Consider the following 15000-nt stretch of genomic DNA (forward strand, 5'->3'; position numbering starts at 1 on the left):
GTTATCCGAAATTTCTGGTGTTTATGTGAAGGTAAAAGATTTGCTTAAAAACCCCAAAAAAAAAGGACTATTTTTCATGCTATATTCAAATCTGGGCTTGAATATATCAGCATGAGGATTTTTCTTTTTTTTCGCGCTGAATCTTGGGTTTGATTATAAGTTGGGGGACACTAAAGCCTGTAAATAAGTAATCAATGGCTACTCTTTTAGAAGATTATGTGACTCATCGGTTCGTAATGTTCAGTTATAAAGCTTTTATAAATTGTCATAATTAATATTACTATCTTTAAGGACAGCAGAGCTTAGGTTTCGTCCACGTAGGATATTCCAAGTCATTAACCTCTTTTGCAAGGCGTTTAGGCAACAACCACCATATTCGCCACCAAGGTGTTCACGCATCTTCCTCCTCCTCCTCCACTTCCTCCTCATCTCGTTTGCTTCCACAGACAGTGCCTTCAGGATCCCAGAGGCGGAGGCACCGGTGCCCAAGATTCCTGTACAGCCTATCAGCTACCACGACGCTGGCTACATCCTCAGGTAAGCCATCCATACGTTTGTGAAAGTGACCTGGAGTGTATGTGCACATACGTATATTTATGTGCACATATTTGTTGGGATACTTATGAATATCATCGCGTACATATATTCGTATGTTTGAATATACGGACACACACACACACACACACACACACACACACACACACAGTCACCACCTGAAACACCCAGAGCCCAAGACCATTCAATTGACACCGTGCCAGCTCCCAATACAAACAGGATGGGATGCACGAAGTTCAAGAATGCACTGGACAGAGTACATCAGCCCAGCCAGTCTGTGTGGGCTATGTAGGCCTGAAGGATGCAGCTTCCAGCAGTCTGGTCGACCAAACCACCAAATCCAACGGTCTGGACCCAGCCAGGGCTGGTAGGGTAGAGGAGGGGGTTGATGACTTCCAGAGACTACACTAAGTATCCAACAGGTACACACCAGACACACAGGTACACACCAGACACACAGGTACACACCAGACACACATACACTGACGGTAGCTGGTGAAATCTTGTGGCTACCAATATGAAGAACATGTAGAACACCATCACCTACAATAACAGTAGTTCACGTCTTTCGTTGGATACTTAACAACACTCAGATGTCGTTGGGTTCTTCGTTATCATTTTGTTCTTTAAATCTGGTTCTAAATCCCCATAACTACAACGTATGATTAACACTATAGTGCAGCCACACATGTCGTTATCATGTATATTCATGCTGTCTTTGGTGCATGATAAATGGTGCTTAGACTTTGAGCGAGTCTGCCTGTGATAAGCTGCTGTCTCTCCCAGTGAAGCCGAGTTGTGCGAGCCGTAATTAACCACAAACTTGATGAAATAGAGAACAAAATGTCTTACTACCCTAATTTTTTTGTATTTTTTGCAATTGATTTAATGATTTTCAGGCCATTAATCTCACTTAAGGTGCCGTTTGCCTCGAAGTGTGTTGTTACTAATTATCTTAGATATTTTCTTCAGGAAATTCTCCTTTGTAATGGCTCGAACCCATCCCTCGTAAGTCCCAGGACTAGTGATCTCTAACATCTATTTCCTCTCCGTTGCTCATAACACTACTGTTCTCGTCTTCTGTAGCCCTTAATGTTTGTATCCTCTCCAGTTGCTTCTAACACAACCGTCCTCCTCTTCTGTTGCGTTTAACGTTTTCGTCCTCCTCTTCTACTGCTTCTTACACTACAGTCCTCTCCTGTTGCCCATACTGTCCTCACATGTTGCCTCTGCTGTGTCCTCACTAGCCATCCAAGGACCATTATGTCCTCTCCTCACTCCTACATTTTCACTGGGTCCTCTCCTATCAACACCAACAGAGCTATGTCCTTTCCTAATTGCTTTCAGACCACTGCGATTTCTCCTGCCAATTCCAGCACTCTTACTTTTCCTTCTGATAACTTCAACACTTGCGCAGAGTCTCCTCTCAAAATCGCCAGCATCACTTTACCTGTCATCTTATTTCCAGCAACTACCTTCCCTCCTCTGGCACCTCCGTCATTACTACATCAATTCTGGCAATCATTCACCGTCACCCCATCCAGTTCTGTTACTTCCATCGTCCCTACACCTTCATCATTCAGCCCCATATATCACTGCATCAGCTCCTGTTAACTGCAACATCACTCACTCTACTGATCTTACATGCGTCTACCATCACTATATTGATCTTACATGCGTCTAACATCACTATATTCCCTAATGTTGGCTCCACCATCATTGCAGAATCACATCTTTTACCATTATTTTTCCCCCCCGTAATCTTTCCACCTCTCTTGACCACCACCACAATGTCTCCTTGTCTACAGCGTCACAGAATCCTCGTCACTGTTAACCCTAGCAATGGGGTCGTCATGCCTCACTGCATTGGCATTTCCCCTTCTCAGTTCCTTCCATCTCCGTTGCGATCTCACAACCCACCGCTTCCTTTCTTCTCGTCCCCCACCTCAGGAATTTTCATTAACTCTCTCTCTCTCTCTCTCTCTCTCTCTCTCTCTCTCTCTCTCTCTCTCTCTCTCTCTCTCTCTCTCCTCTCTCATTTCCTCCGGGGTCATTTTCTCCCCCTTCTGTCCTTCAGACCTGTCACCTACCATTTCTACTTCATCACTCTCGCTGCTCTCACTCTGCCACTTTGTTGTTTCTCGCCCTCACAGCCACATGGGCGGGGAGACGGCGCCCCAGGATTGGCAGGGCGGACTGAACCTGACCTACCGTCTGGGCCCAGGGTTGCAGGATCCCACGTGGAACACCTCCCTTGACGTCTACACCCGAAATGTCAACGCCACCGTCTACAATGTCATAGGAACCATCAAGGGGAGTGTCGAGGCAGGTAGGTGTTCTCGAAGAGGATGACAGGGTTCGGGGGGCTGACGATCTGGGCTACAACCAGGTCTAGTTACAGGGAGGTCGATACACTTAACTCAGGAGGACTTAGGAGGGTTAGTGGCTTGAGGTGTTGACCGGTGTAAAAGGATGGGATTGGTAGTTAGCGTCGTGATCTAAAGGCTCGTTGTTGGGTTCTCGGGTGAGGCTTGCAACCATGGGTGAAGGGTTCGATATGTCGTTGCAAAGGGTTAGTGTTTTAAGGTTTGAATCTTAGGGATGGAGTTTAGAGGATCTAATTAGTTCTGATGGTTAAGATCAAGGGTTATGTTTGATGGGTAGGACTGGTGATTATGGTAGACTCGAGTTGGAGATTCATATTTAGCCTTTAGGATTGGTGGTAGGGATGCAAGATACTTGATGGTTGGATTACGAGTTAAGTAAGGGGTAGAACTGGTTGTTGAAGTTTATGACTAGTAGGGCTGGGAGGCTGAAACATAAGGCAAGGCATTGTCCTAGGCTTAGTGGCTCTAGTTAAAGCAAGGGATAAGGCGTTTATAGCTGAAGGTGGAGTTAGCGGCACAATATATACTTGCTTAGGTTGGATGTGTGGAGTAAGACTGGAGTTAGGAGCAAATGTTAACAAATGGGATGAGATTTTTAGTTATAAGTTCGAATCCTGATTATGGCAATTGGTTCACAATCAACCTAGCTGTTCATCCACCCCTAGGGGTTGGTCGATAAAATGGCTTAGACTAGGGTACATGTATGTATGCATGTATGTATATATATATATATATATATATATATATATATATATATATATATATATATATATATATATATATATAGCGTTAATGAGATGGCCGTTATTAGGGCCTCAGCTGCCCGTATCGTCCCAGCTAACAAAGAAAAAATACTAGGGTTAGTGGATAAGGTCATGGGGCTTGGGTAAGACAAACCAGAGAGCTGGGCTTAAAGACAGTGGTCTGGGATGATAACTCAACACAGCTGGGTGAGGTTTGGTGCACATAGCTGGGAACTAACGTTTGGGAACACCCGATGAAAAGTCTTATTCTAGCTATTAGAGGAGGTGAATGTTTTGAGAAATATCTGAGACAGGGAGACAGAATAAGACAGGTGGCAAAAGATTGTGACCAGAATATGAGAAGTTAGTATATATCAGGTGGTAGAAGTTAAAGTCTAATATAAGACAGGTAAGAAAAGTTAGCAGCTAATATAAGCCATGTTAGTGGAAGTGAAAGATGTTATAAGACATAGGTAGCGTTAATGAAGATCGCATGGAAGTGCCAAAAACTCTTGGTTAGCTAACACAAGTAGACAGAATTGGTTGCTAGTTTTCAGACAGGTAGGTGGAGTTGACAGCTAGTATAATATAGGAGGCTACAGTTAAGCTTGTAACTTGTAAATAGAGGTCGTTGACCGATAGTGTTAAGACTAGAAGATGTGTAGTGATCAATATACAAGAGGAAAGAACTGACAAGTATTGTAAATATGTAGGTATAGATGGTAATTAATAAGGGACAATTAAGTTTTTTAAAAGACAGGTTTTTCACTTCCTCTAAAATTCGTGAATACTTTCCCTTTTTCCCTTTTATTAACCTCTGTATATCCATTAAGGCCCGGCCTTGATGTGGTCTTTGGTCCATGACTGGAACCTCCAGAAAAAAAAAAAAAGTAGAGCTGGTTGCTAGTATGATGTTGGTCGAATTGTAGTTAAGATACGACAGATGTCAAAAAGTGTGTGGTTGATGTGAAAAAAAAAAGAAAGGTAGATGGAACTAGCAGCAAGCATCAGGCTAGAAGTTTGAGGTGATGTGCTCGAATGAGGCAAGATGAATAGGATGCTTGTGTAAGTACGAGACAAGTGGATAGATTCGATAATCATGGCAATGGGCACAAAACTAGCGACAAGGAACGATTGTTCAGCGGGGGCTAAAAACTCTGCTTGCACCCCTTGTCTCAGCACCTGACAAATACCTCTAACCACTGTGTTGAGCCTGGTTAACAAGTTAGGCCTTCCAGCGACTGGACAGTAATAAGTAACACGTACACCACAACATGTCTCAGCTAAATTCATACCATTCGGTTGGCATGACGTACCCAACCAGTGCTTCACAACATCTATAATCAAACTTAAGACGCTGAGAACTGGAAATTAAATTCGTCTGCAGGTTACTATGGCTTCAGAACCTTCTCCCGTATCTGTGTGGGTTCTGCAAGAACAGTGCCAAGTGCGACGATTCGAATCCAAAACGAACAGGGGCATAATCTGTTTAGAGAGAAGTTTCAATCAAACGAATCGATGAGTTTCTTCGAGTATCTAATTGGATCCGGGGAAACCTCTGGTAGTCCTCCCACAAGACGTGGCCACGATCAGTTCACCGAACGTGCACCTAAGACACCGCAATTGTTAGAGGAAGTGACACACATCTTTATCATAAATCTTGTGTATCATGACACGGTTTTAGTGCTGGTGAGACGACTGACGAGAATGGCTATTGTCTGGGCCGATACGGGGAAAAAAAAAAAGTCTGATTTTAAGGGTGAACTAAATGTGTCCACAGTAATGCCACCAAACTTTTGGGAAAATGTAGCGGTTCATCGTTCTACAAGATGCTCATAAAAGAGAGGAAAAAATAAACAAAAAACATTCCCATTGGCGAAAGAGCATTTAGCTACTAGGAAAACCCCCGTCTATAAATACGTATATATTGAGAAGACTGTACAAAAGGAAAAACACAATGAGGAACAGAAATACATGAATCTTTACACACATTGCACCTATGTATACGGAAAGTTTCATGTACTTAAAGTCTTGTGTGAACGTTACATGCATTCCAAGTCGTGTGCGTCTGAGAAATGTAATCAGTCAGATTGTGAGTGTACAGCTCCTCCTCCTCCTCATCCTCACCTTTGCCCCGGCAGACCGATACGTTCTGCTTGGTAACCACCGCGACGCTTGGATCTTTGGTGGGGTAGACCCGTCCTCAGCCACAGCTGCCCTCCTTGAGGTATCTCGCGTCTTCGGTCTCATGCTGAAGGTAAGGAACTATTGGAATACGACTTTATACTTTGTTCTTATCCTCTACGTGTTCCCATTCACTCCATCAGTGTGTGTGTGGTGTGTGTGTGTGTGTGTGTGTGTGTGTGTGTGTGTTGTGTGTCTGCCGCGTCGAGAATCCCCGCATGACATACGACTGTTTTCGAACTCTGGCTGAACAAGTTCCGCAGATCAAACATAGGCAGAAATAATGACGGCAAATACCGGGTATAATTCATTAATACCAGAGGGAAATAATGACTTCTAATACCTCGTATAATTCATTAATACAAGAGGGAAATAATGACTGCTAATACCGCGTATAACTCATTCATAACCGATAAAAATAATGACTGCAAATACCTCGTATAATTCATCAATACCAGAGGGAAATAATGACTGCTAATACCGCGTATAATTCATTACGGTGCCAGATAGAAATATAATGCCCCATTTTGCCTATATATGTAGCGAGGATAAATGTACTGGAGAGGACATTCAACCCATCTCACCGTGACAGATCGACCAGAGAGTGACGTCAATAGCTGCTACACTCCACGTCAAGCATAGTCAGGGCTCAGGGTGAACATCGATCGGCTCCTCCGGTACCTTAGAAGGGTGAAGGCATAGTGAAGACGCACCTAGAGACAGGGGACTATCGCTATCTCACCCTGGAGGGCGCACATATCACGCGCGGTATCATGGATACACAGATGTTCAAGTCTCGACACTTGACTTTCCTTCTAAATGGAGTACAACGACCAAACTTAGTTGCCTTTGAGCATGTCTCTTCGATGGGGTTATTTTCTCTCTGGAATAGACTGCATATCGGGATAGAGTGATCTGGAACGATGTGGTATACAGGGGTCGTCGTGCTATCATTGAAAAGAACCAAGGCATGTGAAAGTAGCTGGGGAAACTATGGCAAGTCCTGTGGGGGAATGGTTGGGGATAGGGAGATGTGGTCTCGGTGCATTGCGCACGACAGCTAGAGAATGGATGTGAGCGAATGTGGCCTTTCTTCGTCTATTTCTTAAACTTCCTCGTCATGCTATGTGGTTCACTTGGAATAAAAAGTCATGATATACGAACAAGAATGAGAACCAGTATGACACGACCCAAATAACTGATAAGTAAATGTTACAAGCACGAGTGCTTCCGGGTAACTGAGTGGGCACTGAAGTACCTTGCTACGCCAGCCAGAAGGCTGTTGACCTGAGACGAAAACACTTTTGTTGCGTTCGAGCCAAAAACAATGTTCAACACTGTTTTTAACACTTCACCCTCTCTTTCTTTCCAAACTGTACCTTAACATTATCAGCTCCTGTGATATGCTAATCTAATCTTGAACGAGCACTATTGCTTTCATGTCACACACAAGTCTTAAAACCAACCATTTTTACCAGGGAAAACTGGTACACTTGTCGTCTTCAGAAAGGAAGTCTACAGCACGACATGGGGACTGGTGGTGGTGGTTTTTTTTTTTTTGTCATGATGAAAAGCTGTGTGTGGTGGAGTGCTGATTCTGCCAGCACTGATTCCCCTATAAACTCGTCCTGTACTGGAGTGTATTGATATTTATCATGTGTGTGTGTGTGTGTGTCTGTGTGTGTGTGTGTCTGTGTGTGTGTGTTGATGAAGGAGCAAAGCATGTTCACAGCTGTAACGTATGGAGTGGTAGACTGTCAAAATTACTCCCTTTATTTTATCTATTTCATCTATTCATCTATCAATTTTTTGCTAGTATTACGTATGAATGGATATAAAAATTGTCAGATTGTATTTCTTACATACAGCCGAAAATGACGGATCAGTGCAAAAGTTAACCGAATAAATTGCAAATAAACCGACATATTTTTTGGGTTTTCTCATGAAACATCAGACACCCGACTGGTCGCTGGAACTGATTGGATGGAGAGGAAAATGTATATACTTGAACCACAGTAAACACACACACACACACATTATATATATATATATATATATATATATATATATATATATATATATATATATATATATATATATATTTGTTATGAATAACTGTAATAAATAAAGAATCCACATTAGATTTAGACAACTGAAATCGCAAGATATCCCTGCACATCTCCAGCCCTGAGGAACATGAAGATCTCCCAGTCGTCCTCAACATTCTCCATTGTTAGACTTTACAACGACGAACCATCACACTCATCAAGGACGGGTCGGTCATACACAATTCAAGGAACAAAACAAGGAACAATACAACGGAATTCAAACAGCGACAGACCACCGAGTCCCAACGAGGCTGTTTGTGATGTTAGAGAACAGAAACTTATTGATTCATGTCATACAAAGACTTGGATATTTTTTTTTCAAAGAGGAAGACCTGTAAAATTTTTGCTTACCTAAGGAAGTGCAAATAATGTTAGTCGTAGATCCGAAGCTACAGTTTTATCAAGTCTAAGCTTAAACTTATATATAGTACTACTTTCAACGACTCTGCTGGGTAAATCGGTCCATATTTTCAACAATTCTGGTAAAGAAAAATTCCTTCGTCTCATTTGAGGTAAAACGTTCACTCACGAGTTGTGGCTTCCAGTGATGACCAGCCTCACAGGCTACGTTGAAATCTAACCTCAAAAGTGATCAGCAGAGAATCACTGGCACCAAACCTTTCTCCTCTCCCATGTTAACATTATGAACAAGATCCTTGTCCGCGTCTCGAAAATAAATGCACTATGCGCCTTACATCGCAAGACTCGATTTCGCAACTAATAGTGTGTGTGAGGGATACTCTCCCCACTGAGATACCGGTATGTTAAAATCTCCGATTTTGATCGCATCTTGCTCATTACAAATTTATGTCTGAGTATCATCAAGTCTTCCGTCTACGTCTCTTGTCTGTGCTGATGGTGGTGGGAGAGAGAGAGAGAGAGAGAGAGAGAGAGAGAGAGAGAGAGAGAGAGAGAGAGAGAGAGAGAGAGAGAGAGAGAGAGAGAGAGACTATAAACTAAACCTACTTTTGTTTTTCTTTTGGAGTTTATCTTCTCTTTCAGCCAAAAATGGAGTCGAGTTTTATCAAGGCGTTTACAACACTTTTAGTACGGGATCGACTGAGGGTACAGGAGTTAACGTCAAACCTGGGAAGCAATCCAGATACAAAACAACTCCTTTGGTTCTCCTTAAACATAAGTGCAAGATTACTCCACTTGGCTAAGATTTCTTCAGATCTGCCACTAGCTGAATGCTTAGTACCCACTTTGCCTGCACGCGTTCGTCTTTTCCTGAGTGTCTAAGGCTATGTTGAGTAAACTTTCCAGAATATCCTTCAGTGTACCACAAGGAAAGCAACACGTTCTTTCTTCGCTTCTTTTTTTTTACCTTCCTATAGAACTCCTGGTCCTTACCCCTAACAAAGGAGTTCCCAGCGAGAGTGATTAGAGTTTCCTTTCTTTTTTTTTCAAATTCGTCGTTTCACTTGATTCTAATCCACGTGTACCCAAAGGAGAGCATTGGGGAAAGGTCACGATTTGAATCAACAAATGCACAATTTGCACGACTGTATTATATAAGTTCCCAGTCCGACGTTGGAAGAGATAGACAGATAGATAGATAGATAAATAGGTAGGCGGATAAATAGATAGATAGATAGACAGATTTAAGGAAGATGTAAAAGTCTAAGGGAATCAAATCTTATCACGAGGGAAGATATTCATGAATTAGGAGGGCCAATATTCTTGTGGCCTAATCTTCGTGTCGAATGAAATTTTGGGGTTGAAATGTTGTTTTAGGGCAATCGAGTCCAATGATTAAGGATTGAAATGATCGTTCAAAATATCACGTGATTACTTCCTACGAAATTATTCGTTATTTGTCGGGAAGTGAACTGTTGCGAAATATTTTACATTTTTCCTTCAAGTACAGAAGTCGTCCAGTATGTTACACTCCAAAATGTCACAGAAAAAGGCTTTCTGGTTCAAAAAAAAATGTATTACATTTTTTTTTTTTTGCTATTTTTCTTAAAAATGAATAACTGTGAAGCACCTCCGCTTCAAACTGAATATCCCTCAGGGGCTGAAGTATTGTTCAGGGCTCATTAAGTCCTCTCTAATTACGGCTGCAACCTGATTACAAAAATTACAGAATTTAACGGGAATTTGCTTCATATACATCTAAAACGATGTGTCCAGCAAATGAAGGATTGTGATATACATCAATTTATCATTTGGCCTAAAATTGATCATCGATTTATTATCATAAAATTTATTTGTTCAGAACCTCAGTATTGCACCTATTCTTCATGCTAAACATAATTCTAAGATCTAAATATTGTTTAGGGTCATGCTGTCCTGTAAACAAGCATTCAAATGATTACAGAATCAAAAAATATTTATGAGAATTAGCTTCAGATTAGTTTGGCATCTGTCGGCCATAGGGAGCATAACTTTACAATTCATATTATCGTTTCTGGAATAGAAGACTTTCATTACGTCATATCTCAATATTGAAACACAAACGTATTTGGCCAAAGATCGATTCGCTTCAGAATTTCATATAACACCAAATCTTCGTGATCAATACGATCCTGGGGTCGGAATATTCTTCAGTAGTCAATAAGTGATCGTGAAGTGATATGATATTCAAGTTCGCATCTATCAAATGTCGTAGACACTGTGAGGAAAACACATCTTTGACGATGACTTAACAACCGTCGTCCAGCTCTGCGTCAGGATGGTGTGGGAGCGAGTGAAGGCCACTCATTCTTAGCTCCTGTGATCTATACCTCGTCACTTCTACTCACTACTTCGTTGCCACAGGACGGGTGGCGGCCAAGGAGGACTCTCGTCTTCTGCAGCTGGGCAGCCGAGGAATACGGGCTCGTGGGCTCTTCAGAGTGGACAGAGCAGTTTACCACTCATCTCAAGGGCCGCGCTTTAGCCTACCTCAACGTCGATATGGTGTTCGAGGGTAAGTTAACCTATGGAAAGCATCTTCGTGGCCGTTGGGGGATTCAGGACGACAAATGACTCCTTGGGAAATTGAATGCCAAGTCTGAGGTCAGTTATTTCATAACTATCTATAACCAGTTCCTCGGTTTGATGAGTATAAACATTACTCAATATACATTCGATATTCATGATCGTCGTAAGAGATAACGCCTCTTCTCTCTGTTGTCGCCAGGGACCTACAGTTTCATTTCAATGTCCTCGCCACTGCTGTACGAGGCGGTGATGACGGCGACGAAGAAGGTGGCCAACCCAGACCCCAAGGAGGTAGCTGCAGGGCGTCTGTATCTCTACGACACGTGGCTACACCGGCATCCTGACCCCAACCATGAGGGACGCCCAAGGTGAGTGCTACATGCCGTGAGGTGGTGTCCTGTGGAAGATGTGTGTCCTTAAACGTCATGATATCGACTTGATAATTACCTCGTTTCAAGTCCACGACTTTCATTACTTGCACCTCCTGAGTCAATACGACGATGTGCAGATTTTACTCTATAAATTATCTCTATGACCTTTTAATACTGACTCTACTATTCTTTTATTCCTTTTATATATTGTTAATATAAAGTATATGTTCGTTGTACGTTTTATAATGAGTTTCATATGCAATGCATAGGTTTCATGTTCATTTGATTAACAGAAACGCTTGTGATGATCACGCAATGGTGTTCTTTAAAACCTTGGCTGAATGCTCTATCGTATAATTATTATCATTATTATTATCATTATCATTATTATCATCATTATTCAACAACAGGACTCCTTTACGAACGAAATCACTCCACCCCAACCAGGAGCTCCTGCAGCTCCAAAGATAATATATATATATATATTTTTTTTTCTTTTTTTTTTTTGCTTTGTCGCTGTCTCCCGCGTTTGCGAGGTAGCGCAAGGAAACAGACGAAAGAAATGGCCCAACCCACCCCCATACACATGTATATACATACGTCCTCACACGCAAATACACATACCTATATATATATATATATATATATATATATATATATATAATATATAATGTGTGCGTGGGCGTTTATGTATATACATGTGTATGTGGGTGGGTTGGGCTATTCTTTAGTCTGTTTCCTTGCGCTACCTCGCTAAGGCAGGAGACAGCGACTAAGTATAATGAATATATATATATATATATATATATATATATATATATATATATATATATATATATATATATATATATATCACATTGTATCAGGGTTTTGAAAAATTGCACCTTTATTTCGTCTCATCACAAGCATTTCACTTTTGATCCACTTACCGTCCAAGCCTTTACACACAACCTTGACCCATTCCAGGCTACATAAAATCTTAAACATTTGAAAACTTGCCAACATAGTACTCGTCCTGTGATCCCCCAAACCACCTAAATTCCTACCACCCTACTTATACTACTGCTGTTTTCAGTGTCCATAGTACTTAAAAACTCCTCTACAATTACAATCAACCAGAATAATCAAGTCTCACCCACACACCATGGTTGTAGACCCCAATATCCACCACAGCATTGTACACACACCTCACACTACACATCCAGGACTCCTTCAACCACCCATGCGCTAAGCCCGCTAAGCCCTGACATCGTAACAAGATCTCGTTGTAAGAACGCGTATTAGAGGCAATGAATGTTAACATAACACTTGACGCTGTCCTGAGACTCAACCTCCCACATGAGATAAGGGTACTTGACGCCATCCCTCCAAAATATTGACAAAGACGTGTGGGAGAGGAATATGCCTCTCGAATCTTTCTTCATAAGGCTTAAGGGATTAGTTTGGAGGCTCTTCTTTGAATGTGCTCTAAGTTCCTCTTCATCCTTTGATTTGGCTTGGGTGACCAGAGTTGAATGGTGTACGCAACATTAGGTCTAACAGAAAAATTCTGTAAAGGAAATGATCGTATCCTCTGTTATGAGATTTATGTGTCAACCTATGAAAACGTAACATCCTGTTGGATTTATCGTATGCAGCTGGGCAACGTTTTCCATAATTATGGTCATTATTGATAACCACTCAGGTCCATTTCTTCTATAATTTCTCACAGAGGTTTATCAAGTATTTTGTACTCATGATATATATATTTTTGACACGCTGTGAATCACTTTGTATTTGTCTATGTTGACATCCATCGATCATGTCCCTGTCCACTCTCAACACATTATCTAAATTCCTCTGCATCTTCATTTTCTCTTTGGAGTTATCATGTGATAAAAAAAAACTCAGCCGATGGAGCCTCCACTAGCGTATCTCTCTCTCTCTCTCTCTCTCTCTCTCTCTCTCTCTCTCTCTCTCTCTCTCTCTCTCTCTCTCTCTCTCCGTAGTGTACAAATAACCAATCCATAAGAGACAATTACTTAAACTGAACGAGGACATAATACATGTGGACAGCATCCAGTAGTTTTACAGGGTTTGTGTGACGGTAGAGAGGGGCTGGAGAGATGGAATCCTACGAGTGTAAAACTACCTCCAAGTAAACTACAAATATTTAGTTACAAATAGGTTGCCACACACACACACACACACACACACACACACACACACACACACGTCGTTCAAATGGCTTTTCAAAATCAACCCTGGAAAATGTAAATGCATGAAAAAGGGAGAGGGTTCAACCAGACCAACTGGTAAACTGAATAAGGTAACTATTGGTTCTATTTACGAACATCTACAAGAAGCATGACAACCAGATCGCTACATCAGTTCTTAGTACATAATAGACGCTGTTTCATTTTCTTGAAATCATAGCGACAGGGAAAAAATGTTTACGTAAACAATTTTACGAATTATATATATATATATATATATATATATATATATATATATATATATATATATATATATCATCCCTGGGGATAGGGGATTAAGAATACTTCCCACGTATTCCCTGCGTGTCGTAGAAGGCGACTAAAAGGGGAGGGAGCGGGGGGCTGGAAATCCTCCCCTCTTGGTTATTCTTTTTTAATTTTCCAAAAGAAGGAACAGAGAATTGGGCCAGGTGAGGGTATTCCCTCAAAGGCCCAGTCCTCTGTTCTTAACGCCACCTCGCTAATGCGGGAAATGGCGAATAGTTTGAAAGAAAAGAAAAGATATATATATATATATATATATATATATATATATATATATATATATATATATATATATATATATATATATATATATAGATAGATAGATAGATAGATGAATTGCAAATTTGCGCACTACACAGAGGTTTCAGATTAAAAAAAAAAGTATTTATCTATCAGTGTTTTTCTATCAGGTAGAGAACATCTAAAACAATATTCTCATTTTGTCTGAAAGAATAGGCTCCTAACCCCTTAAGTTCCCACTGGATTCTGTGGCAGAAGGAAAAGAGGAGGATTTAGAAAGAAAATATAATCATTCCTTTATGAAACGTTGTGGACTTCAAACTCTAGCTGAAGATTAACTCCCTCTCGAGAAAGGATCCGTGGATATGCTCCACAATCCCCAGGAGTAATAGGAAAACGGTCTCTATCACGAGCAAACACAGCACCAGATTCTCTCACTTAGTTCCTCTAGTGGAGTCGAACTCCCCATGCTAGGGCTCAGTAAGAAAGAGGGTGTGTGTGTGTGTGTGTGTGTGTGTGTGTGTGTGTGTGGCAGGGGAAGTTAAAGTGAGTTTACTGGCAGAGCGCGGCTGGCAATTAACAAGGTCGGCGCCTTAGTAATATAATTGGTGCCTGATACTGGAGGGACGTCTGTGTGTGTGTGTGTGTGTGTGTGTGTGTGTGTGTGTGTGTGTGTGTGTGTGTGTACGTCTTTATCATAACTTATAGACGTGTATTATGTATATCGATGTTTGTGCCTGCGTACGGTAGGATCTTTCTATGTGTGTGTGTGTTTTGTGTTCTGAAGTTTCTATACCTTAGTATCTGTCCGTCAGTCTGTATGGGTTTATGACTATGCAGATTTCAGAGTGAGTAGTGTCTGTCTAACTGTATCTTCATATTGTCCATTTGTTAGTCGATCCATCTACGTCTTCCGTTCTACTCAGTCACGTTCACGTAGAACACGACACACACACAGACCAACT

The 15000-nt window shown here is 41.3% G+C and overlaps 1 protein-coding gene across 3 annotated transcripts in view; it reads left to right on the plus strand.

Moving 5' to 3' along the window:
• Positions 1–15000, plus strand: part of LOC139756067 (putative N-acetylated-alpha-linked acidic dipeptidase) — a 160004-nt gene that overhangs the window by 104308 nt on the left and 40696 nt on the right. For all 3 annotated transcript variants that reach the window (XM_071675078.1, XM_071675076.1, XM_071675077.1), the window contains exons 8-12: positions 447–537; positions 2709–2884; positions 5827–5942; positions 10741–10891; positions 11105–11273. In XM_071675078.1, the coding sequence (XP_071531179.1) occupies positions 447–537; positions 2709–2884; positions 5827–5942; positions 10741–10891; positions 11105–11273 (703 nt within the window). The remainder of the gene's footprint in view (positions 1–446; positions 538–2708; positions 2885–5826; positions 5943–10740; positions 10892–11104; positions 11274–15000) is intronic.

This window comes from Panulirus ornatus, chromosome 20, assembly GCF_036320965.1.
Source record: "Panulirus ornatus isolate Po-2019 chromosome 20, ASM3632096v1, whole genome shotgun sequence".
Classification (NCBI taxonomy): Eukaryota; Metazoa; Arthropoda; class Malacostraca; order Decapoda; family Palinuridae; genus Panulirus; species Panulirus ornatus.